Source organism: Schistocerca nitens, chromosome 7, assembly GCF_023898315.1.
Source record: "Schistocerca nitens isolate TAMUIC-IGC-003100 chromosome 7, iqSchNite1.1, whole genome shotgun sequence".
In the NCBI taxonomy this organism is placed as follows: domain Eukaryota; kingdom Metazoa; phylum Arthropoda; class Insecta; order Orthoptera; family Acrididae; genus Schistocerca; species Schistocerca nitens.
In genome coordinates, this window is record NC_064620.1 from 176,394,902 (window position 1) to 176,421,218 (window position 26,317).

Below are 26,317 nucleotides of genomic sequence, written 5' to 3' on the forward strand. Positions count from 1 at the left end.
TGTCATCACTGTTAATTGTTGTTTCAATATTTGCTTTTTATTTAGTGCCAATAAGAAGTGTTTACTTCAATTTTTCGTCCATGTTTATCAATGTAGGTAATAGTGAACTTTGTCTCAAGATAAAAAAATGATCAGTAATATGGGACTGCAACAAAACATATGACTGGAGAAAAAAGAAACCTCAAGATAAATTCAGTGCAGTATACGGTATCTGCAAGGATGAGTAATATTTTAATACTATGTAAATCAAAGCAAATTGATGATTGATGGCAAACATTTCTTGTGAAAAAATTCTTCTGAAAACGGACAGTAAATGCTTAAAAAGCAAGTGATTAATTCATCAAATAATTTAAAACATTGTATGGTATATGCTTTTTGTTCTTGTCATCTCATAATTTACCAAATGAGAATTAGGTAATGGTGCAAACTACTGGGAAAGAGGAGCATCAGTAAATTTAAATAAAAAATTAATTGTTCATTTATTTAAAATCAATTTTAGAATGTAGCAAATGTTATTAACCTTTTCAAACCAATCAAAAATCCACATTTAGTGCCAGAAGTATAAAACATTTCTGTTTAAGCAAATAAATACATAAATTTGGAAAACACTTCATTTTTAGAAATAGCTTTTATTCACCTCTCCTTGAAATAAGATACATTATTATTATCTAAAAAGGTAGACAACCCAAGTCATGCTTTATAACCCAAAAGGCTGGAAAAGTATGTAAGGGGAAATTCTGGAGATGCCATGAAAACATTCAAAATTAAAAAAAATAAAAAAAATAAAAAATAAGAATAATGGAAGGGGTAGATAATATACTTGAAAATATAATGTATTTAAAGCAAAACTTACATACAAAAAGACCATTCATCACTCAAAATCACACAATACACAGCTATGATACAAGACAAAAATTGGATGTACATGTTCAAAGTGCCAACACAAAGTTATTTCAAAACAGCTTTATCCATCCTAGTATCAAACTATACAATGCCTTACCAGATACCATTAAACACATACAAAACATTGGTCACTTCAAATCTAAACTGAAGTCATACTTGGTTGATCACTGCTTTTACACAGTAAATGAATACCTACTAAACTAAATTTTTGTGTGTTTACCCAATGTAATATCATTCAGAAGAACATTTGTATTTTATCTCTCTGTATATAGCATAACAACATTTATTTAAGTATTCATCATTAATTGATATATTAAAGTGTGTTATTATGTAGAAAGGCATATTATATGTAAAACTGTTAATATTAACAAAAAAATCCAAATATCTCTTGCACATTGTGCAGCTGTGGATGAAAATGGATCAATAAATCAATCAATCATAAGTGAAATTACCCAAATTCATAGAGTGAATGGAAACACTGACGTAACTGAAGTAATCAACAGAGAGTTGTGTCAGCCTCTTTTCTCACATTGAGTGAAACCTTCCAAACCCAGAGAGTGGTTGAGAAACATTCATATAGCTCATGTGGTTGGAGACACTAGTTTCATTTGGTTGTTTCATGAGACCAGAAACACTGACTCTAAAAAAAAAAAAAAAATAAATAAATAAAATAAAATAAAATAAAAAAAAACTGTGTACTGATTAGTCAAGCATTAATGTCAGTTATATTTCCAGTTACTACAGAATTCAAAGAAGTTAGGTCATTAGAGGTAGACAGCACATATCCCATCCATTCATCTTAATTTAGGTTCTTTGCCAAACAGACTTTTCAGGCAATCATTAACAGCACTGGCATACCTGGAAATATACATGATTACACAGTGCTGTCTTATAAACTTATTTATTTACAACCAGTTTTGATCATAGACCATCTTCACAGTGGAACAGTTATCACTATCAACATGATACGACATAAAAGTTTTCAAGTGTGCAGGATAACATGAACAAGTCAAAATGTGAGATACATTTAACAAAGGTATTCAGTATCCGAGAAATTGCTCTATCAACAGCCAGTATTTCACTTGCTATTGATCAAGCCATAGTTTTGGTACTGAATAACTAATTTACATGTTTCTTGTGTATTGACTTGACCATGTTATCCGATATATGACCGAAGCAAGTTGTAAATAAATAATTTTATTAGACAGTGCTGTGTCATTGTGCATTTTTATAGGTTTTTTGTATCTTCCAAAATTGTTTCACTGATATATCAGGAAGGTCGTCAATATCCCACACTCTTGGTGGCCAATCTGAGCTTATGATTTCTCTTATTTGACCTTTTTATCAAAATACATTTTTTTTCTGAAGCATCTGTCTGTTTATAATTTTCTGAAATCTTGTCACTACTCTTTCTCTACATAAGTCATGTCAGTAGGGTCAAATTTTTCTGAAAGTATGTGGGTTCATATATTCCAAATATGTGGAACACATGGCAAGGGCAATTTGTTCGTTAGTAATCAGATGTTCACTGTTTGTAGTTGGTCTGCTGTTGCCTAGGTTTACCTTTTAAAACTTTTCCCTTTTTTGAACTGCCACATTCTAAACCTCGAGAGTCAGTATTATGTCCATGCTTGGCATAGTCTTGCCACAATCATGGCTTAAATAAGTGCACTTCATCTGTATCATATTTTAAAAATATTGTGAAGTTAACAAAATGACACAAGAACATTACACACAGTCCCAAATGAAAAAGCAGTTATAATTTCCTGACAACACTTCAGAGCTTAATATGTTTTGATACATGATAATATAACATCTTGTTTTAAGTAAATTACTTCTTGGAATCTGATGCATCTTTCATTATTTCCCAAACAGAGTGCAGTCATAATCGATCCTATGAGTTGTATGCTGAGTCAATCACATCTTCTGCTTTTGTCAGCTATCAGTGTGATAGTTGGAATAATTTTCAAAATGGAAACTGCAATGGAAATGCTCAAGTGGCAATGGGTGCTCCAACTCCATCTGGGTTAGTATTACTGTGATTAGTTAAAATAGTTGTACAAAACTTTCTAAGTATGTTATAAAAATTTACAAAAATTAAATCTTCAGTCAAGATGGATTTTTTCATGTTTTAATGCATGATTTAGTGAGACAGTAGTATTAATAATGTACTTTTTACCTTACTCATTGCTTGTTGGTTTCTTTTATAATGATTGGTCAACCACTTCTATTTTTGTCAGTTTTCAAATAATGTCTGAATATATCAAGAGAAACAGAGGTATAATAAGTCATAAAATTTGTTGATTTGTAATATGTGGCATTTTTAATACCCCACTTAGAAAAAAAAGGTTCTGTTACCATTTGATTTCCTATAAGCTCTTGAGTTTGACAGTTGTCAGAATAGAGTGAATTGATATTTAATCCAATGACAGTAAACCAAATAAACCAAAATAAATATTGAAATGATGGATTTCACATAGCTGAAGGGCAACGTACAATAAATACATTAAATGCCTCTATTGAGATTAATTTTGTAGTAAACTTTTTCAGTATTTCTCAGTAGACTTTATGCAGTGGAATCAGATCTCCTGCTTATGAGAGGAAATAAACCCATTGACAGATAGAAGAAAAATAACATGAGAGAACTCATTTTATTAATTATGCTTAAGAAGACATATAGTTTGTCTCCACACATCCATTTTGTGCTATATAATATTAGATACAAAGTTGTTATAATAATGAAATTCTGCTGGTGGTTTGTTGTAGGACAACTGGAACATTCTACCTAAGAACTAATGGCTCACCTCCGTATGCCCAAGGATAAGGCACTCCACTGTGATGGTCTACGAAACCAGGATTCTGGCTATTTTTACAGCTGATTCTATTCTCATTTCTACTCTCATCTGAATCATCATGTGAACTAAAAGAGTTGAAGGTGACTTCTAAATAAAGAAAGAAGTTATTTCTCTTACCACAATGTAAAACATTAAATAATATTTTCATTAAAAAAATGTGACACAATTTGTTGTGTTTATTTATTTCCAGCCTACTCTATGCAGACCAAGATTGCACAAGCCAAAGGAGTGTACTAGATGCAAAATATGAAAGCTATATGGCAACTACAAATTAAGAAACATTATACCGATAATAAAGTTATAACAAAGTCGTAGTTATCATTGCTCTTATACATAGACTAAGAGCTAAACAGATGGAAAGATGCCAATTATCCCCTGAAATCCTACCTATAAAGTTTTAAGAACCAGTTTTAAGTGGGGAATCTAGAAATTCAATACAGCATCAGACTGTGGAAACAAGGTTAGATTAATTACAGTCGGCGCAGATGCATTTAAGCATTCTTCCCCTGCTCCAAACGTGACTGGAATGAGAAAAGGCCATAAGGCCATAACATATGGTACTGTGCTAAGTACTCTCTTCAGTGCACTTTACAATGGTTTGCAGTGCTTGTATGTAGATGTAAGATAGAAGTCGATGTGCTACCATGAATTAGCATGCAATAATATTCATGGTAGCACATCGACTTCTATCCTACATCTACATACAATCACTGCAAACCATTGTAAAGTGCATTGAAGACAGTACTTAGCACAGTACCATATGTTATGGCCTTTTCTCATTCCAGTCATGTTTGGAGCAGGGGGAGAATGCTTAAATGAATCTGTGCCAACTGTAATTAATCTAACCTTGTTTTCACAGTCTGATGCTGTATTGGATTTCTAGATTCCTCATTTAAAACTGGTTCTTAAAACTTTATAGGTAGGATTTCGGAGGATAATTGGCAGCTTTCCATATGCATCTGCCAGTTCAGGTTTTTTAAAGCTTTTGTAACCCCCTACCATGAGTCAAAAAACAGTGACCATTCATGCTGCCCTTCCTTGAATATGTTCAATATTGTGTATTAGTTCTATTTCATATGGACCCAAATACCTGAACAGTATTCAAAGGTAGTGGTACATAAAAACTATGTAAGCAGACTCCTTTGATACTGACTGGATTTTCCCAGTATCCTGCCAGTGAATCAAAGTCCATCACCTGCTTTACCTGCTGTTGAGCCTACATGCTCATTTTTTTTTTTTTTTTTTTTTTTTTTTTCTTCATACGAAGTATTACACCTGTGAGTTTGTGTGATAATATGATATTTTGTGAAGTGTACAGTTTCATAACTGTGTACATTTAAATCAAGACTTTTGCACCACACAGTAACATCATCAAAAACTGAGTGGATATATTTATAGCTATCTTCATTATAGATAACTCCATCATCAGAATAAATCAGAAGTTTCTGTAAATATTGTCTGCCATTTCATTACTCCAAAGGTCACACACTGGGGCACACCCGATGTCATTTTACCATCTGTCAATGACTCTCCATCCAAGATAACATGCTGTATCCTTGCTACCAAAACATCATCAACCCAGTCACAAATTTTCTTTAGTAACCCATCTGATAATAGTTTTGCTACTGAACATTGAAGTGATACTGAGTTAAATGCATTTTGAAGTCAAGAAATACTGCATCCACCTGACTGCCTTGATCCACTTGATTGCCTTGTCCACCTGACCACCTCGACTCATGGCATTCATGACATCAAGTGAGAAAAGTGTAAGTTGGGTTTCACATGTTTCTGAAATCCAGGGATTTTGGCATGGAGGTCATTCTCTCTGCGATACCCCATTATGTTTGAGCACTAAATACGTTTCAGTATTCTATATCAGATAGATATCAGTGAGACTCAACGGTAGTTTTATGGATCACTTCTGCTTCCCTTCTTCTAGAGGGATGTGACCTGCGCTTTCTTCCAAGCATTGGGCTTTTTTTCTTTTGTTCAGTGGATCTATGGTGTACCACGCTTAAAATGGGAGCTAACTTCATTGCAAATTCTGTATGGAATCTGATACAGATTCCACTGAGCCCTGGAGCCTAGTTTAACTACAGTAATTTCAGTTGTTTGCAAACACGCTTGAGCCCTGTGATCTGCCACAATTGTCATGTGTAGATAAAGAAGTATAATTCTACAATTCTGAGCTGAAAAACATGAGTTAAGTTTAACTATTTGTATTTTTACTGTACCTAAGTAACATGAACTGTGAAGAACACACAAGCTATGAACTACTCGTTAATAACTGGGAAAGGTGAAGTAATTTACCTGATAATTGAAATGTGTGGCAAAGCTTGTAAGGAGGAGGATACATTTGCCCTAGACTACAACCACAGGTCTTCTTTTAAGATAAAGGGCCATTATACTGGTGTTTATGGATGTAGCTCATTATTCTTTTGATTCATACATGCCACATACAGACTTAAATTCATTTTGAAGTAGTCTGTCATTTTTGTGTTACAATGTACAAGGTTAAGGAAACAAAATGGTGCTTTTGAATCATTTATCACAGGATTGGCTCCACATGCATTAGTTATCACCAAATTTTACCTATCATTTGAGACAGTGCTCACAAATTAGTGCCGAGCAATACTTGTTTGATTGATATGTATTAATAGGAACATTAAAACAGGAAGGATGAACAGTACTCCAATGGTGGCTGAGTACCACTGCAGTGTGGCAATAGCTATTTAAGAGGTAATGAATTCAAAACTAAGTAAGTCTGAGTTTGTAAGGAAAGAAATGTCATTTTTGGTGATACAATTTATGAAAGAGGTATAAAACCTGACCAAAGGAAAGTGAAAGCAGTACCAGATTCCCTAGCAACTAAAAACAGCAATTAATTGAAAACAATGTTTGGTTTATTTAGATACTACAGAAAATTTGTGACTGAGCAATAATTTAATCATCCTCGTTCAGGTACTTCAGTAAAGAAAAATGCTGTGTGGGATTGGACATGAGTGTGAAGAGACTTTTCAAAAAAAGAGAGAATTAGTTAGCAGTAAGTTGTTGTACCATACAGAATTTTCTTTGCAGTTTGTATGAGCACTAACTCAAGTTGGGGTTTGAAGTCATGTAGATAATGAAAGATGAGGGTATGGGACACTGAACAGTTGCTTTTGCTAGCAGGTTCTTACAGGCTCTAGTGAAAAATTATTATACATCCAAATTGGAGGCACTTGCCATTGTATTCAGTTTCCAAAAATTTGGAGGATATTTGTTGGGGCACAAAACACAAAGTCAAGTTTTCTACAGTGGTGCAGGCTATACATCCTAGATTAGTCAGATGGGTCTTGTATTTGGAGCAGTTTGATATGGAAATTAGATACATAAAGTGAAGGACAATATAATTGTGACTGCTCTTAATAGAATGACAGTAGGCAAAATGAAATTATGATGGTCATTACGTAAATGAGGTGAAATAAGATTATTTAATTTACAGGGTTTAAAAGCTGAAGGATTGATTAGATATATTTGTAAGCGCATGAAAAGAGAACAAAATGAAGATTGAAATTTGAAATTAGTTAAACAGTATTAAAATATTCAGATGGGAACCCAATAGAAAGACAATATTGCGCTATACACAAGAAGCTATTATTCAGGAGGAAATATTAGGATAAACAAGTGTGGAAGATGTGTTTCCCTAAGCAATAGTTGATAAGTTCATTGATTATCTACACGAGAGTTGTAGTCATAATGGGATCAGGAAAAGTGTGGCTAAAATTTGTGAAATAATAATATTAACCAGCCCCTGGAAAGGATAAATAAAACTTTAGGTGTGGATGCAAAAGGTACCAAAGAGTAAAGTTCACAGTACTACCCTCAAAAGGATTAATGCAATCAGTACTCCCTAATGCCACAAATGAATTTTTATTTATTTCATATTCCATTAATCCATACTGTGATAAATCACATGAATGTGGAACGAGTCACAATTGCATAAGACAGATATAATACAAGTATATAAAATGGCAAAAATGCACAATAAAATGATGAGAAAGCTTGATGGTTAAAATCAAATCAAAGTGTAGCTCAAGTAACATAAAAAAACTACTTAACAAGAAAATAAAGTACATTGACCAACTTAAACAGTTAACGATGTTTTATAGTAAAACACATTAAAACAAAGTTTTAAGATTGTAAATACCAATGGCAATACAATTAAAAAAACACCAATTGTTGCTTTATCTGCAGGTACTCATCAAAAGAGTAGAAGGAATTTCCCATAAGGAATTCTCTTAATTTACATTTAAAACTATGTAAGATATTAATGTGAACTTTAATATCTGAGGGAAGAAAGTGGAAAATTTTTGTGACAGAATAATGAACACCCCTTTGCACAAGACTTAAATGTTTCAGATTCCGATGTAAATCATTTTTCGGCCTATTATCATGATCATGACATAAGAGACTGGTTATTAGAAACAAAAGTCATCAATGAAAATATGTATTGAGAGGTGACTGTTAATACTTGTAACTCATGGAGCAGATTTCTGTAAGAATATCTTGGATTCATGATTCTCACAGCTCTCTTCTGGGCAGTAAATATTTTTTTGACTAAAGGCTGGTTTGTTATAACTTCAAGTTGAACAAATATATTTCAAAGAAGACGCAATACATGAAAGTCACAGATCAAGCAAACAGAGTAAGATGTGTGTACACTTTAACCGTCAAATCATAACTGAGTCTAAGTCTAGTGGCCACTGGCTGGCTGGCTACTTAGGTGGCACTGCTGCTGCATGGCTGGCAGACAGCGCCGCATGTAGAGGACGCGCGTAACTGCGCGGCGACACTTTGAAAGATCGGCAAGTCACAACACTTTTCCCCCCTTTGAATATTTTGCACAGGTCTTGATGGAGGTGGCCTGTAGATTGCTAACATCCATAGGTGTTGTTTGACTGGCTGTAAAGTCTCGAGGAGGAGGCTTCCCATACGGATGGAAGTGTCCCCGATGATAACGGGTCGAGATGACAGGAGACGTGGGGGTCGAATGTACTGGGGCCCCATGCACCTATCTGCCTGTTGCAGCAAGTCCGGTTGTTATTACAAGAGACATGGGTGATGTGTCCGCGTCCTTAGGAGAAGGAGGTGAGTAGAGTTGCTCCAACAGATGATTGTCATCTGGTTCCTGCATGGGCACATCTCCTGGTGGCGTCAGTTCTTGTGCTGGCACCAATATGATGGTGAGAGGGCTGTGTTGTGAGTAATGAGAGATTCCAGTATCCCGAGCATCAAGTAGAACCGAAGGCAGTGTAGCGGCATCCGGAACAGGCGTTGCAGGCATACGAGGCCGAAGATGGTGCGAATGACGCACTGCAACACTTGTGTCCATCTGGATTTTATACAGGTGTCGGCCACGGTGTCGTAAGATGCAGCCAGGACTCCATTTTGGCCGCCTGCCATATCCTCGTACCCATACAAGGTCATCGCTGGTGAACCGGCCAAGCGAAGGCACCCGTGGCCGTGAGGTGGAAGGCCGCAAAAGATGAAGTAACATGCGGGGCTGTCGGCCATGTAAGAGCTCAGCCGGGCTGTTGTCGCCCATGTGGGTGAAATGGTAAGAAGCCAGACATTGGAGAAGCACATCATCAGCAGAAGAAGAAGTCAGGAGTTCCCTCATCTGAGCCTTAAACGTGTGGACCAGTCGTTCAGCCTCACCATTTGACTGTGGATGGAATGGAGGGGCTGTGAAATGCATGATGCCGTGACGGGCACAAAATCCGCAAAATTGGAAGAGGCAAATTGCGGACCATTATCAGTAACAAGAGTAGAGGGAAGGCCTTCCAAAGAGAAAATGCAAGCTAGAGCATTGGTGGTTGCCGTGGTGACGTGCAACGGATAATGAAAGGAAAGTTAGAGTAGGCTTCAATAACGAGAAGCCTATAAGTACCTAAAAAAAGTCCCATGAAGTCAGCATGAATACGTTCTCAGGGCTTCTCAGGTGAAGGCCACGGTGACAAAGATGACTTCGGGGCGGTGGCCTGTGACGCAGAAGGGCCGCGGGCAGTGACCATGTGTGCGATTTCAGAGTCGATGCCAGGCCAGTACACATGACAGCGTGCCAGAGATTTTGTGTGAGAGACACCCCAGTGCCCTTGATGAAGGAGGCGCAAGACCGTAGCACGCAAAGACGCGGGTACTACAACACGCGGTGAAGCATTTTTGGTAGAAAGAGGTTAACACAATCCCTAGCTGTGAGTCAGTAACGCCAAGCGTAGTAGTTCCACAATGGATCAGAAGTCTTAGTGGACGGACGAACTGGCCAACCCTTCTGAGTACAGTGTAAAACCCGGGAGAGGGTAGGGTCAGAACCTGTAGCAGCTGCCAGCCAGTCCCCGGTGATGGGGATCCTGTCCACAACCTGCTGCTCGACAACATCCAGGTGGAAACACAAAAGTTTTTCCCTATCGAATGCCAGATCAGGACCCATGGGAAGGCGAGACAGTGCATCAGCATTCGCATGTTGAGCCGTCGGCCGGAAATCAATCTCATAATTGAAACAAGACGTCATAAGCGCGTGACTGCGTGTTAGATCGCTCTCTAAGTTTTCAGCTATTTTTAGGTTTCAGATATATATTTTAACTGTTTTTGTGATAATATTTACTATATAAGTGACTTATTAGTTGTTTCTTCATTCACCTCTGCATTTCTTGTGTTGTGGCCTGATATTTGTGAGTGTTTCGTATCGAGCAACTTAACCTCTTGCCCGTGTTTACATTCCGCGCTGACTAGTTGCAGCTGTAGCGGCACATCGAAAGCTAAGTACTAATTAATTGTTTGTGTATAGTAGTTTATTTAGGAACTTTAGTAGTCTTCAACCAGTGCTCTTGGTGTTTTCCGGTGAAATAACTTCAGAAGAAATTTTTGCGAACTACTTTCAGTTTCGTTACTGTCATTAGACGTTTGATTTTCTTTCTGTGTTAGTATTTTGTTATATTCTCATTTGTTGTTGATTAATACTGTCAATAATAGTAGTTACTTCCCTTGTAGAGCAAGTTTGTGATTATTGTAGTCAGTTTTTAACATCTTCTTATTGTAGTAGCGGAACTTAGATAAAGTTGTTTTCTTGTTTCAATAATTGTAAAATTTTACCATGAGTGAGAAGTGTGGGCTTTGCCGTAGGTTCATGAGCAGTGGATTGCGGTGTGAGACTTGTTCGAAGTATTTTCACTGGGGGGAATGCAGTGGGGAAGCCAGTGGGCATTCTGGTGAGATCCTCTCCTGGAACTGCAGGTTATGTAGCAAGAGTAATTTGATAGAGGAGCAGGAGCGTAAGATCTGTGCCCTTCAGGTGCAGTTGAAAAACGCACAGGAGGAGCTAGATAGGATGAGGAGGGAGAAGGGGGTTGGGGAATGGGAGCTGGCTGTTGGCAAGAGATCTGCTAGGAGAAGGAGATTTTCAGATAGTTTTACTATTGGTGTTTGTAATAGATATGACCAACTGTCAGAGTCTAGTGGAGAGGAATCTCTAGTAGCTGTAGATGTAGGAAGTATGCAGCAGACCTCAGCAGTTACGGTGGCTAGCACAGTTGCAAAGTCTAAGAGAAAGAAGAAGGTTCTGCTGTTAGGTAGTTCTCATGGTAGAGGTGTAGGCCAGCAGTTGCAGGAAGTTTTGGGGAGTGAGTACCAGGTCACCATCATTGTGAAGCCTAATGCAGGATTGGCTCAGGTGACTTTTAACATAGGGGGGTTATGTAGGGATTTTACTAAAGAGGATCAGGTAGTGATTGTGGGTGGGGCTGGTAATAGTATTGATAGGGATGGGGAGTATGACATAGATGGTGACCTGGAAAAGATAGCCACTCAGACTGGCAACACGAATGTGCATTTCGTGGAACTGTTTCAGCGTCACGATTGGCCTCATCTTAATACAGCCGTCAGGCGTAATAACATGAGACTTGGGGGTGCGCTGATGACAGAAAGCATGAGTCACATTTCAGTGGTGTCGGTGGAGTCTATCGGCAGGACGGGTTTCACTAGACATGGCCTACACCTCAACAGGTATGGGAAGGGGAGGTTGGCAAAACTTATAGGTGACAGCATAGGTGGGGGTGGTGGGATCACTCATGGGAAAATTCCGGTATTTGTGGGTGTTAGAGCTGTACCTTTTTTAGATTGAAGTCAGCTGATACGTATTCCTGCTTAAGGGAAGTCTCTCTAACAAAGAAACCACTTTCTACAAAGCTTGGGTATCCGATTAATGAGGGAATTAGTATATTTCATCAAAATATACAAGGTATTAGAGATAAAGTTAGTGAACTGCTTATAGATGTTGACTCTGAAATTATTGGTATATCTGAACACTTCTTAAATAAGGAGATAATTCAGAGGCTTCCTTTACCAGGATACAGCTTGGCTGGCAGCTTTTCTAGGAGCTCTTTGCAGTGTGGGGGAGTAGCCATGTATGTGAAAAACGGTATCCCATTTGAGTCAATTGATGTTTCAAAGTACTGCACTGAAAAGGTGTTTGAATGTTGTGTAGGTGTGGTTAAATTTAGTGGAGCTAAACTTCTTACTGTTGTTATTTATAGATCCCCAGACTCCGATTTCACAACATTTTTGCTAAAGCTAGAGGAGGTTCTTGGTTCACTTTATAGGAAATACAAAAAGTTAGTTATATGTGGTGACTTCAATATTAATTGTATAAGTGATTGTGCAAGGAAAAGGATGCTGGTAGACCTCCTTAATTCATATAATCTTATGCAAACCGTATTCTTTCCAACGAGAGTGCAAGGGAACAGTAGAACAACCATAGACAATATTTTTGTTCATTCGTCATTATTAGAAGGGCATTCTGTTAGCAAAAAGGTGAATGGCCTTTCAGATCATGATGCACAAATTTTAAGTCTAAAAGATTTTTGTGCTGCAACACATATTAAATATAGTTACCAACTTTATACGAAAGCTGATCCAGTTGCTGTACAGACTTTTGTAAACCTTATCAAGGAACAAGAGTGGCAAGATGTTTATAGTGCTGATACAGTAGACGATAAATATAATGCTTTCCTCAAGACTTTTCTCGTGCTCTTTGAAAGTTGCTTTCCGTTAGAACGTTCAAAACAGGGTACTAGCACAAACAGGCAGCCTGGGTGGTTGACTAAAGGGATAAGAATATCTTGTAGAACAAAGTGGCAATTATATCAAAACGTTATAAACAGGCACAATCTAAATGCAGCAGCCCATTACAAACAGTATTGTAAGGTGCTTAAAAAAGTTATTAGGAAGGCAAAAAGTATGTGGTATGCAGATAGAATAGCTAAGTCTCAGGATAAAATTAAAACCATATGGTCAGTCGTAAAGGAAGTGGCTGGTCTGCAGAGACAGGTCGAGAATATAGAATCAGTGCGTAGTGGGGATGTCCGTGTTACTGATAAGTCGCATATATGTACAGTACTTAATAATCACTTTCTGAATATAGCAGGTGAACTAAATAGAAACCTAGTCCCAACAGGGAATCATATAGCGCTCGTAGAAAAAAGTGTTCCGAGGCTGTTACCTGAAATGCTCCTCCATGATACTGACAAGAAGGAGATTGAGTTAATAATTAAATCACTAAAGACCAAGAACTCTCATGGATATGACGGGGTATCTAGCAGAATACTGAAGTATTGTTCCACGTATGTTAGCTCAGTACTTAGCCATATCTGTAACTTTTCCTTTAGGAGTGGTCGGTTTCCTGACCGATTAAAGTACTCGGTAGTGAAGCCACTTTATAAAAAGGGAGACAGGGATAATGTTGACAATTATAGTCCTATTTCTATGCCATCGGTGTTTGCTAAAGTTATCGAGAAGGTTGTATATACAAGGTTACTGCAGCATTTAAATTCACATAATTTGCTGTCAAATGTACAGTTTGGTTTTAGAAATGGCTTAACAACTGAAAATGCTATAGTCTCTTTTCTCTGTGAGGTTTTGGACGGATTAAATAAAAGGTTGCGAACGTTAGGTGTTTTCTTTGATTTAACGAAGGCTTTTGACTGTGTTGACCACAAAATATTACTGCAGAAGTTGGAACATTATGGAGTAAGGGGAGTAGCTTACAATTGGTTCGCCTCCTACTTTAAGAACAGAAAGCAGAAGGTAATCCTCCGCAATATTGAGAGTGGTAATGATGTTCAGTCCCAGTGGGGCACTGTTAAATGGGGCGTTCCCCAAGGGTCGGTGCTGGGGCCACTGCTGTTTCTTATTTATATAAATGATATGCCTTCTAGTATTACAGGTGATTCAAAAATATTTCTGTTTGCTGATGACACCACCTTGGTAGTGAAGGATCTTGTGTGTAATATTGAAACATTATCAAATAATGTAGTTCATGATATAAGTTCGTGGCTTGTGGAAAATAATTTGATGCTAAATCACAGTAAGACTCAGTTTTTACAGTTTCTAACTCACAATTCAACAAGAACTGACATTTTAATCAGACAGAATGGGCATGTTATAAGCGAGACGGAACAGTTCAAGTTCCTAGGCGTATGGATAGATAGTAAGTTGTTGTGGAAAGCCCATGTTCAGGATCTTGTTCAGAAACTAAATGCCGCTTTATTTACCATTAGAACAGTATCTGAAATAAGTGACATTTCAACACGAAAAGTAGTATACTTCGCATATTTTCATACGCTTATGTCATATGGTATTATTTTTTGGGGTAATTCTTCTGATTCAAAAAGGGTATTTTTGGCTCAAAAACGGGCTGTTCGAGCTATGTATGGTGTAAGTTCGAAAACCTCTTGTCGACCCCTATTCAATAGTCTGGGAATTTTGACATTGCCCTCACAGTATGTATTTTCTTTAATGTCGTTTGTTGTTAGCAATATTAGCTTATTCCCAAGAGTTAGCAGCTTTCACTCAGTTAATACTAGGCAGAAATCAAATCTGCATGTGGAATGCACTTCCTTGACTCTTGTGCAGAAAGGAGTGCAGTATTCTGCTGCATCCATTTTCAATAAGCTACCACAAGAACTCAAAAACCTTAGCAGTAGCCCAAACACTTTTAAGTCTAAACTGAAGAGTTTCCTCATGGCTCACTCCTTCTATTCTGTCGAGGAGCTCCTGGAAGAGCTAAAAAATTAAGCAAATTCCAGTGTTACATTCTTGATTTTCTTTATTTAAACTAACGACTTGTCGCCTGAATATGTTTCTTATATTTCATTTCATTCTGTTTCTACAATCGTGTTATAATTTCATGTATTGACTCGTTCCATGACCATGGAGACTTCTCCTAAATGTGGTCCCACGGAACAATAAATAAATAAATAAATAAATAAAGAGCCCAACGCTGGAGGTGGTGTGCAGCCTTGTCGGGAAGTGACGTTGATGGATGAAACAAGGAAAAAAGTGGTTTGTGATCCATAACAGGATGAAATTTGGATCCATAGAGAAAAACACCAAACTTATGAGGAGCATAAATAATGGCCAAAAACGTCTTTTTCAATTTTGATTTCTGAAGATTAAACTTAAGACCAGCAGTCTGTAAGACATGAAAAATTGTGCGAAGATTTTGAAGATGTTTGTCAGTGGTGGAGCCAGTGACAACAATGTCGTCCTGGTAATTTATACACCCAGGGACACAGCAATAATTGTTCCAAGAATCACTGAAAGAGAGCAGGGGTGCTGGTAACCCCAAATGACAATCGTTGGTATTGATAGAGACCGAAAGGTGTGTTAAGGACCAGAAACTGCCGGGAAGCAGCGTCGAGAGGAAGTTGATGATAAGCTTCTGACAGGTCAAGTTTGGAAAAATACTGGCCTCCAGCAAGTTTAGTGAACAATTCTTCAGGTCGAGGCATAGGGAAAGTGTTGATAAGGCATTGAGCATTTACAGTGGCTTTGAAATCGCCGCAGAGATGAAAATCACCGTTTGGCTTATCAACGACAATGAAATGAGAGGACCACTCACTGGAAGTGACAGGAAGCAAGACCCCTGAAGCAGTGAGACGATCCAGCTCCCGTTTGACCTGATCACGAAGGGCCACAGGAATGGACTGAGCCCGAAAAAACTTACCGTATTTACTCGAATCTAAGCCGCACTTTTTTTCCGGGTTTTGTAATCCAAAAAACCACCTGCGGCTTAGAATCGAGTGCAAAGTAAGCGGAAGTTCTGAAAAATGTTGGTAGGTGCCGCCACAACTAACTTCTGCCGTCGAATATATGTAGCGCTACACAGGCATGCTTTGTAGGCACAAAGATAAATACTGGCGCCAAAACCTCTGCATAAGGAAATAAATTAAAAAAATAAAGATGGAAGATGAGCTTTTTTTCCTCCGCCCCGAGTTTCGACCACTGCATTTTCATACATTATCCATCGAAATAAATACAAATTCCGTATTGTTCATCTTCGAATGTTGCAGCGTTTCAATGTACTACAAAAATATGACTGGCAAGACTGTTAGGGATGTTTGTCAATATGGCCAACTCTACGTTCTGAATTTTTTCCTACCTGTGAGAAGAGATGGTTGCTAATAGGAAGTTTTATGAATTGTGAATCACATGCAGTATTCTCTTCACCATAAGAATAACACGAATATAAACATTTTTCCACGTATTCTTTTGTGTTTGCTGCTATCTCATTTAAATTCTGTCTGCTTAATAAACTACGAAACTAGAGTGAGACATCAGCAAACGTGGAAGAATACACATCATCTCATGTTTATATTCGTATTATTCTTATGCGTAATAGTGATACAGTCAGAAATGAAGCACGGCAATTGACTAGATTTTTAAATGTAAGATGACTCTAATTTCTGTGCAGAATGTAATGTACTAAAGAGGCGTCTGCAAAGATTTTCAAATGGAGAAAACGTTTCGCTAAACTCTCGTTCAGAACATCTTCTATCATACGCAGTGTATTATTTGGTTCTTGTTGATCATTATCAAAGAAAACAGCAGTGTAAGTAACAACAAATAGCAGTCTCTTGCCATTGCTTCGCTATTTATTTATTTATTTATTTTTTTAATTGTAAGCAGCGGTTGTTGTTGTTGTGGTCTTCAGTCCTGAGAATGGTTTGATGCAGCTCTCCATGCTACTCTATCATGTGCAAGCTTCTTCATCTCCCAGTACTTACTGCAACCTACATCCTTCTGAATCTGCTTAGTGTATTCATCTCTTGGTCTCCCTCTACGATTTTTACCCTCCATACTGCCCTCCAGTGCTAAATTTGTGATCCCTTGATGCCTCAAAACATGTCCTACCAACCGGTCCCTTCTTTTTGTCAAGTTGTGCCACAAACTACTCTTCTCCCCACTTCTATTCAATACCTCCTCATTAGTTATGTGATCTACCCATCTAATCTTCAGCATTCTTCTGTAGCACCACATTTCAGAGCTTCTATTCTCTTCTTGTCCAAACTATTTATCGTCCATGTTTCACTTCCATACATGGCTACACTCCATACAAATACTTTCAGAAACGACTTCCTGACACTTAAATCTATACTCAATGTTAACAAATTTCTCTTCTTCAGAAACGCTTTCCTTGCCATTTCCAGTCTACATTTTATATCCTCTCTACTTCGACCATCATCAGTTATTTTACCCTAAATATCAAAACTCCTTTACTACTTTAAGTGTCTCATTTCCTAATCTAATTCCCTCAGCATCACCCGCTTTAATTTGACTACATTCCATTATCCTTGTTTTGCTTTTGTTGATGTTCATCTTATATCCTCCTTTCAACACACCGTCCATCCCGTTCAACTGCTCTTCCAAGTCCTTTGCTGTCTCTGACAGAATTACAATGTAATCGGCGAACCTCAAAGTTTTTATTTCTTCTCTATGAATTTTAATACCTACTCCAAATTTTTCTTTTGTTTCCTTTACTGCTTGCTCAATATACAGATTGAATAACTTCGGGGAGAGGCTACAACCCTGTCTCACTCCCTTCCCAACCACTGCTTCCCTTTCATGCCCCTCGACTCTTATAACTGCCATCTGGTTTCTGTACAAATTGCAAATAGCCTTTCGCTCCATGTATTTTACCCCTGCCACCTTTAGAATTTGAAAGAGAGTATTCCAGTTAACATTGTCAAAAGCTTTCTCTAAGTCTACAAATGCTAGAAACGTAAATTTTGCCTTTTCTTAATCTTTCTTCTAAGATAAGTCGTAAGGTTAGTATTGCCTCACGTGTTCCAACATTTCTACAGAATCCAAACTGATCTTCCCCGAGGTCCACTTTCACCAGTTTTTCCATTCGTCTGTAAAGAGTTCGTGTTAGTATTTTGCACCTATGACTTATTAAACTGATAGGTCTGTAATTTTCACATCTGTCAGCACCTGCTTTCTTTGGGATTGGAATTATTATATTATTTTTGAAGTCTGAGGGTATTTCGCCTGTATCATCTGCTCACCAGATGGTAGAGTTTTGTCATGACTGACTCTCCCAAGGCCGTCAGTCGTTCTAATGGAATGTTGTCTACTCCCAGGGCCTTGTTCCGACTGAGGTCTTTCAGTGGTCTGTCAAACTCTTCACGCAGTATCTTATCTCCCATTTCGTCTTCATCTACATCCTCTTCCACTTCCATAATATTGTCCTCAGGTACATCACCCTTGTATAAACCCTCTATATATTCCTTCCAACTTTCTGCCTTCCCTTCTTTGCTTAGAACTGGGTTTCCACCTGAGCTCTTGATATTCATACAAGTGGTTCTCTTCTCTCCAAAGGTCACTTTAATTTTCCTGTAGGCAGTATCTATCTAAGCTTCTACATCCTTACATTTGTCCTCTAGCCATCCCTGCTTAGCCATTTTGCACTTCCTGACGATCTCATTTTTGAGACGTTTGTATTCCTTTTTGCCTGCTTCATTTACTGCATTTTTATATTTTCTCCTTTCATCAACTAAATTCAATATTTCTTCTGTTACCAAAGGATTTCTATTAGCCCTCGTCTTTTTACCTACTTGATCGTCTGCTGCCATCACTACATCATCCCTCAGAGCTACCCATTCTTCTTCTACTGTATTTCTTTCCCCCATTCCTGTCAATTGTTCCTTTACACTCTCCCTGAAACTCTGTACAACCTCTGGTTTAGTCAGTTTATCCAGGTCCCATCTCCTTAAATTAGCACCTTTTTGTAGTTTCTTCAGTTCTAATCTACAGTTCATAACCAATAGATTTGGTCAGGGTCCACATCTGCCCCTGGAAATGTCTTACAATTTAAAACCTGGTTCCTAAATCTGTCTTACCATTATATAATCTATCTGATACCTTTTAGTATCTCCAGGATTCTTCCATGTATACAACCTTCTTTTATGATTCTTGAACCAAGTGTTAGCTATGATTAAGTTATGCTCTGTGCAAAATTCTACCAGACGGCTTCCACTTTCATTTATTCCCCCTAATCCATATTCACGTACTATGTTTCCTTCTCTCCCTTTTCCTACTGACGAATCCCAGTCACCCATGACTATTAAATTTTCGTCTCCCTTCACTATCTGAATAATTTCTTTTATCTCATCATACATTTCATCAATTGAAGCGTGCGCACGAATAACGCTGTATGCTACATTTTGACATTTCGTAGAATCGCGTGGAATAATGCTGTATACGGCAGTCTGCATCGCCTGCTGTTATAATTGACATGTTCACCATCCGAGGGCAGCACTAAACAGCGACGAGACGTGCACAGTTTCGCACCTCTGCGCGAACAATGCTGTATGTTACAAGAATGGCGGAGTGCAGCAAGGTGACGCTTACCACAAGTGGTTTGAAACGTGCGAATAATGCATGGAATAGGAAAATTAACATTGGTAGTTGGCAGGATATTAAAAGAAAAAGACTTCATGATGCTGGACTGGAACATAAATCACGAAAAGGAAAGGTAGTTCTTGCGAAACAGCCTCCAACACAGGTGAGTGGCATAATGCTGTATGGATTTTGTAAAAAGGTGTATGCCTTTAGAGAAGCATATGTGTCCTGTAAAGCGGCGACGTGCCCTGTAGAGTACATGGCTCTAATGACATGTTATGTGTATCTTCTGAAAATATTACAGTAAAAGTATGTAACGTGAATGAAATTAACTACAGTTCTGTAGTTATCATTGGCGAAAAAATAGAATACTCAGTCTGAGTAATGCTATATTATTAGACGAGAATGTGAAATTTGATAATCTAGTTGATTATTAGATAGTAATAGTGATTGTTTTCGTGATTCAGGATCCTGTATGCAATGCAGAAGTGTGCTCAAAAGAAGGATGCAAGAACATAAACCTGGAAATGAAGTTAAAACTGTACGAAGAATATCATGCCTTAACATACGGTGAGCAGTGCATGTACTTAACAAAATCCATGGAAATAGGCGTGCCAGCCAGGCGCAAGAGAGGTAAGACAGACTATACTTCACGGAAACAAGCTACTTTAAAATACAAAGTTTACTCAAAAGAAATGTGTCAAAAAACATTGCTTGACATATTCTCCATCACCCAGCAACGGATGCAGACTCTGCAACATAAAGTATAAGGTGGAATAACCACTCCTAAAGACGGTAGAGGAAAACATTGCAATAGGCCACATACCATATCAAATGGTGACAGGGCTCTTATTCGGCAACACATATCGAGTTTCCCAAAGCAGATGAACCATTACAGCAGGAATAAGTCCTCAAAAGAATGTCTGCACCCCGATCTCAACCTCTGTAGAATGTATCGGTTGTTTACCGAAAAGTAACCTGATAAGTCAATAAGCAAGTCATACTGTCAAAGTGTGTTTCAAACAGATTTTAATCTGTGTTTCGGAACACCTATACCAGATACTTTCAGACTGTGCGATTTGTTGTTTAACAAAACGACTGCAACTTCAGATGAAATAGAACTGCAAAAGATCGAAATTGAGAGTCAGTTGCATCATTCAAGGGCAGACCAAGCATACAAAGCCCTAAAAAACGTTACGGAAATGGCTAAGAGGAATAACAATATACATGTTATATGTGTTGACCTACAACAGGATTTACTTTGCCCTACATTGACTCATTCCACGGTTTTCTACCAGAGACAGCTGTCGTTTAATTTCACGATTCATGACGTTGGTACTGGAAACATCACCGTAAATTTGTGGGATGGATCCACCGTAAGGAGAGGTTCATTCAAAATAGTTTCCTGTCTGCTTAAATTTGTGACGCACAATTATGATAAGTTTGAGGAAGGTGTGGAACGAAAACTGATTGTTTGGACTGACCACTGTGTCGGGCAGAACAGCAACTGGAGAGTTTTAGCACTTTATTTCTATCTGATCAGCTGCAAGTACTTTACAGAAATACATCAGAAGTTTTTTATGTTTGGGTCACAGTTTCCTACCTTGTGACAGGGATTTTGCAGTCGTCGAGAAAAGAAAGAAAGTGTCAAAAGTCATGGTTCCTTCAGAATGGAAGCACGTCATTGCTGAGGCCTTTGTCGATCCTTCAAAACTGACCATTCACGAGATGATTATGGAAGACTTCAAGGACATAGGATCCATTGAGTTGCTTTTGAAGAAGCCGCCTGCTTTGAAAATTACCGATGTACTTTGGTTGAAGCTGTGTAGTGACGATCCTCGAGGTTTGAGCGTGCGCCGTACGCACAATGTGCTTCGCCCATGGGAAAGACACTGTATTGTAAAGCATGGTTTTGAACATCAAGTAAAAAATTGTCCATTGCCTTCTGAATTCCGGTTGCTCTATAATGGGACACTGAACGTTCATAAGGAGAAGAAAAGGGATCTATTGGACATGACGAAATATGTGGAACCAAAATACAGGAAGTTTTATGAAAACCTGCAGTGTGAGAACTGACTATAATGTAGTAGATTTGACCCTAAACTTGATAAACTAATGTTGTATTCTTTTTAAGATCAACCAGTTCAATTTACAATAAATATTATTTAGTATCTTGTTTTAAATATCTTACTTACTATTTTTGGATTCTAGACACCTTGTAATTACAGCAGAGCACTGGCTGATCTGGAATAACGCTGTATATCAATTTCCATACAGCGTTATTCCATTTTAAAACTTACTTATTTTCGAAAAGTCTGTGCTTAGCACAATTTTAAAAACCAGAAATTAGTATTTTCCACAGTCTGTATGCACAAACAATAAATATTTGCTATTACATTATTATACCGTATTAATTCTCTGGAACTAACAGTTTTGGTCAATTTCCCAACAAGTGCAAAATGTGCCATACAGCATTATTCGTGCGCATGCTTCAATTTCTTCATCATCTGCAGAGCTAGTTGGCATATAAACTTGTACTACTGTAGTAGGCATGCACTTTGTGTCTATCTTGGACACAATAATGCGTTCACTATGCTGTTTGTAGTAGTTCACCCGCACTCCTATTTTTTTATTCATTATTAAACCTACTCCTGCATTACCCCTATTTGATTTTGTATTTATAACCCTGTATTCACCTGACCAAAAGTCTTGTTCCTCCTGCCACCGAACTTCACTAATTCCCACTATATCTAACTTTAACCTATCCATTTCCCTTTTTAAATTTTCTAACCTACCTGCCAGATTAAGCAGCGGTATCACGCACAAAAGCAAGGCATGCAGCGTACGGCGACAGGCCGTAAACGCTCATTATGAGAATGCGACAAAGAATGCATGACACAGTACAGTAATGCATCTTCAGCTTAGAGTGACGTAAACACCTATAACAAAGAGAACGGCACTTATCAGATCAAAGAAAAATAAGCAATCAATTCAAACCAGACGAAGCACTTGAAAAAGGAAGGGTACCCATATACATACGGACAGAGTGCCTGACACATAGAAATGGCTACCTGGTAAAGCTTAACTGCTAAGCTTACGTCTTGAACCAAACTACTGTAGCTGTATTGTCATTCATTCGACCTAAATTGTGTCTCATGTTACAATGGACCAACTTTGTTTCGATTTGGAGGTGCGGCCTAAAACTTTTCTCTCCCCTTGAATTTCGAGTCTCAAATTTCAGGTGAGGCTTAGATTCGAGTAAATACAGTAGGCAGAGCAGTGGGTTTGTGCATGATATGAGGTTCAAAGTCGTTTGTACGGCCAAACCCAGGAGAAAAAAGGGACGAAAATGTCATCGACAAGGAATCCAATTGAGCATAAGGAATAGCATCAGAGATGATATTGACAGAGTCATCTATGGAGAACCCAAAAACACTAAAGGCATCGAAACCAAAAAGATTCTCCGCGTTACTATGGTCGACCACAAATCGAATGTCAGATTTGTAAGATAACTGAGCATCAAATTGTCCCAAGAGAGAAATATTCTGTTTATTGTAAGTCCATAATTGCCTAGTGACAGGTGACAGGATTGGAGAACCCAACTGAAGATACGTCTGAGAATTGATGATAGTGGCAGCAGAACCAGTATCCACCTAGATGCGAACATCTTGACCAAGTATTTGGACAGTGAGGAATAACTTCCCTGAAAGGGAAGAAGTACAATTGACAGACAACACAGAATCAGCATCATGTTCATGAACATCATGTATGCGGTTGGATTTGCAAACGGATGACACATGACCCTTTTTTTTTGCATTTGTGACACACGGCCCAATGTTGTGGACAATCTTCTCGTGAATGTTTCGTAAAACACCGCAGACATGAAGGAAGTTGCCGTGGATTTTGCTGCAGTTTCTTAGAGGTTTGTTTTACAGTTAGGCCAAGCCTGCACTTAGGAGCATACTGCGGGCACGTCGGCCGGCGGGGACACACCACACACTTCGTCAACATCGCACAGAGGTTGTATTTCCCCGACGTCACCCCATGCCTCTATTTGCGCTCCAGCGGCGCGAGAAATTTCAAAAGACTGAGCAATGGATAGGACTTCATCTAGAGTCGGATTTGCCAACTGAAGGGCACGTTGCCTAACTTCTTTGTCGGGCGCCGATCGGATAATAGCATCCCATACCATGGAATCGGCGTAGGATTCTTTGTGAACTTCAGTAACAAATTGACACTTTCTACTGAGGCCGTGAAGTTCACCAGCCCAAGCGCGATAGGATTGATTCGGTTGTTTTGACAACAATAAGAGGCAACACGAGAGGCTACCACATGCATTTGCTTTTGAAAATAGACGAACAGAAGGGAGCACATTTCAGCAAAGGACAAAGACGCAGGATCTTTCAGAGGAGTCAATTGCGACAACAACTGATACATTTGAGGTGAAATTCATGAAAGGAACAGAGACTTACATGTCTGTTCGTCCGCGACATGAAATGCCAAGAAGTGCTGACGAAGATGTTTTTTGTAATCGTAAGGAGGAAAAGTAGGTAGAGACAACAACGAGAGACGCCCCGCATTTGATGCCGTGACAAAATCACGAATCGCATTTGTGAGAAGCGTTTGCTGTTCTATAAGACCTTGCAATAGTTGCTCTAAATTAGCCATGGAAACATGTGGGTCAACGATAGAAAAGAAAAATCCCATCCTTGTCGCCAATTGTTATAACTTCAAGTTGAACAAATATATTTCAAGGAAGATGCAATACATGAAAATCACAGATCAAGTAAACAGAGTAAGACGTGTGTACACTTTAACAGTCAAATCTTAACTGAGTCCAAGTCTAGCGGCCGCTGGCTTGCTGGCTGCTTAGGTAGCGCTGGTGCTGCATGGCTGGCAGACAGCGCTGCATGTAGAGGACGCGCGTAGCTTTGAAAGATTGGCGAGTCACAACATGGTTACCCCAAAATATTATGCCATATGATATGATAGAACGGCAATAACCAAAGTAGGCAGCTTTGATAGCGTCCAAGTCACCAATGGGGGTGATTACATGCAGAGCATAAGTTGCCACACTGACCCTTCTATGTAGGTCTAGGATATACACCAGCCAGTTCAACTTGCCATCAATTAGAATGCCCAAGAACTTGGGTGATTCATAATGTAGTATATTTAGTTTACCACAGTTTAAGTGGCATACTTCATCTTCTTGCTGAGATGTATGAAATTGCATAAACTGATTTTTTTTCCCATATTTAGAGTTGGTCCATTGCATTTAAACCAGTGTAGGATGTCAACAAGTACAGCATTATATTTATTTTATAGGTCATTGTTAGTTCAACTTTCAAGCAGAATAGTGGTATCATCAGCAAAATGAGTAAATTTACACTTGGTGTCTGTACAAAGTGGGAGATCATTGATGAAGATAAGAAAAAGCAAAGATAGCAAAATGGACCCTTGAGGCATCCACACTTTAATGTGCCCAAATCAGATGAGGTGGGACTATCATCAGCACCATTAATAATTACCTTCTGTTTTCTGTTTTGTAGATATGATTCATCCACCTACCAATGCTACCTCTCAAGCCATAAGGCTTAGCCTTCTGTAAGAGAATGTTGTGGTCTACACAGTCAAAGGCCTTTGACAAGTCACAGAAGATTCCAATAGGTGACATTTTATTATTTATTGACTCTAAAATTTCATTTGTGAGAAAAAAAATAGCCTGCTCAGTTGATCTACATTTTTGGAAACCAAACTAGTTTCTGTTGAGTATGTTGTGGCTGTTAAGATGTTCTACAATTCTTTTATACGTTAGTTTCTCCAATACTTTTGAGAAACTACTTAGTAGTGATATTGGACGGTAGTTAGATAATTTGGTTTTGTTACCCTTCTTGAAAAGTGGTTTCACAACGGCAAGCTTTAATCTCTCTGGTACAACACCTGGCTGCATAGACGCATTAAAAATGTGACATAGAAATTGACGTATGTGGTCACTACAATGCTTTAGAATTTTAAGTGAAATGTTGTCAAAACCTGTCGAAATTTTATTTTTTAAGGTCTTGATGGTATTTTTAACTTCAGTAATAGTGACAGGGGCAAGACAAATTGTGTCATATATGTTGGGATTAGCTCTTTGTAATAAACACATAGCACCATTTAAGGAACCCCTACAACCTACATGTTCTGCTGCAGTTAAGAAGTGATTGTTGAATATGTTGGATACTGTTACAGGATTATTAATAACCTCATCATTACAGCTTATCTCTATGGTATTCACATTCTTGTTACTCTTGCCACACTCTCTCTTTATAACATTCCAAACTGTTTTTATTTTGTTCTTGGATTTATCAATTTCAGACTTAATATACTAGCTACCAGATTTGTTTATCACCCTCTTTAAAATATTACAATATAGTTTATAATGATACCTTTCAATAGGATCATTTAACACTCTTAGTGAGGCATGTAGCTCCCTCTTAGTCCTACAAGAAATTTTAATACCTTCAGTAATCCAGGGTTTGCTGGAAGAAACCTCATTGTTCTTTCTGATAGGTTTTTTTTTTTTTTTTTTTTTGGGAAAGTCCATTTCAAATATAAAGCTATACAAAATGATCATATTATCAATACATTTGTATTCAGTTTAGTGAAAGAAAACTCTGATTTACTTTCACAAAATTTAGTGAACTTATTCTATCACAATATTTACTTGTGAACTAAACTTTTCATCTTGTTATTTGGTGAGTAGATCCATATATTCTTTGGGTTTCGCATTCACAGAGCAAGCTACATACTACTGACCATGAGGAAAGCATGATCCTTTCAGATTAATAACACAACAT

General features: G+C 38.1%; 1 protein-coding gene across 1 annotated transcript in view; it reads left to right on the forward strand.

Annotated features, from left to right (window-relative positions):
* The window catches only part of LOC126195330 (lipase member H-like), a 44,271-nt gene extending 40,347 nt beyond the window's left edge, over window positions 1–3,924 (forward strand). Inside the window, exons 6-7 of the mRNA XM_049933900.1 lie at window positions 2,779–2,929; window positions 3,670–3,924. Coding sequence (XP_049789857.1) covers window positions 2,779–2,929; window positions 3,670–3,727 — 209 coding nt within the window. The 3' untranslated portion in view covers window positions 3,728–3,924. The remainder of the gene's footprint in view (window positions 1–2,778; window positions 2,930–3,669) is intronic.
* Window positions 3,925–26,317: the final 22,393 nt, after the last annotated feature.